The 690-nt window shown below is 61.3% G+C and overlaps 1 protein-coding gene across 1 annotated transcript in view; it reads left to right on the top strand.

Annotated features, from left to right (window-relative positions):
- The window catches only part of SLC4A2 (solute carrier family 4 (anion exchanger), member 2), a gene marked incomplete at its 5' end in the record, with an annotated part of 5,620 nt that overhangs the window by 3,625 nt on the left and 1,305 nt on the right, over positions 1–690 (top strand). Inside the window, 2 exons of the mRNA XM_010020099.1 lie at positions 253–419; positions 601–683. Coding sequence (XP_010018401.1) covers positions 253–419; positions 601–683 — 250 coding nt within the window. The remainder of the gene's footprint in view (positions 1–252; positions 420–600; positions 684–690) is intronic.

A 690-nucleotide genomic window follows, 5' to 3' on the forward strand; every position in this document is an offset into this window, starting at 1 on the left:
TACATCCCCTGTTAGGTACTGGAAGGCTGCTCTAAGGTCTCCCCAGAGCCTTCTCTTCTCCCCCCCAAACAAGCCCAGCTCTTTCAGCCTGTCTTCTCCCCACTTTGGTGGGAGCACTTCAAGCCTGGCTACAGTGGGTCCCAGTGCCTCCATGTCTCATCCCATGCCTCCAGCACCCCTTGCTGTGGGGGAGCCATGGGGCAGGGGCAGAGCTTGTCCCTGCACTCCAGCACTTCTTGCCCCCTCCTGCAGAAGCTGAGCGTGCCCAGCGGGTTCTCAGTGACAGCCCCGGACAAGCGGGGCTGGGTGATCAACCCCCTGGGTGAGAAGAGTGACTTCCCTGTCTGGATGATGGTGGCCAGCGGCCTCCCCGCCATCCTCGTCTTCATCCTTATCTTCATGGAGACCCAGATCACCACGTGAGCACAGAGGGGGTGGGCTGGGGGCGCAGTGGGACAGTGCGGGACACGAGTGGGGCAGGGTGTGCCATGTCAAGCTGTGCTGAGCTGTGCCATGCTGTGCCGGGCTGAGCCATGCCAAGCTTTGCCGTGCCGTGCCAAGCCCTGTCAAGCCATGCTGACGATCTGCCCTTGTGCCCAGGTTGATCATCAGCAAGAAGGAGCGGATGCTGCAGAAGGGCTCTGGGTTCCACCTTGACCTCCTGCTCATTGTGGCCATGGGTGGCTTCTT

This window comes from Nestor notabilis, unplaced genomic scaffold (genome assembly GCF_000696875.1).
Source record: "Nestor notabilis isolate BGI_N333 unplaced genomic scaffold, ASM69687v1 scaffold20718, whole genome shotgun sequence".
In the NCBI taxonomy this organism is placed as follows: Eukaryota; Metazoa; Chordata; class Aves; order Psittaciformes; family Psittacidae; genus Nestor; species Nestor notabilis.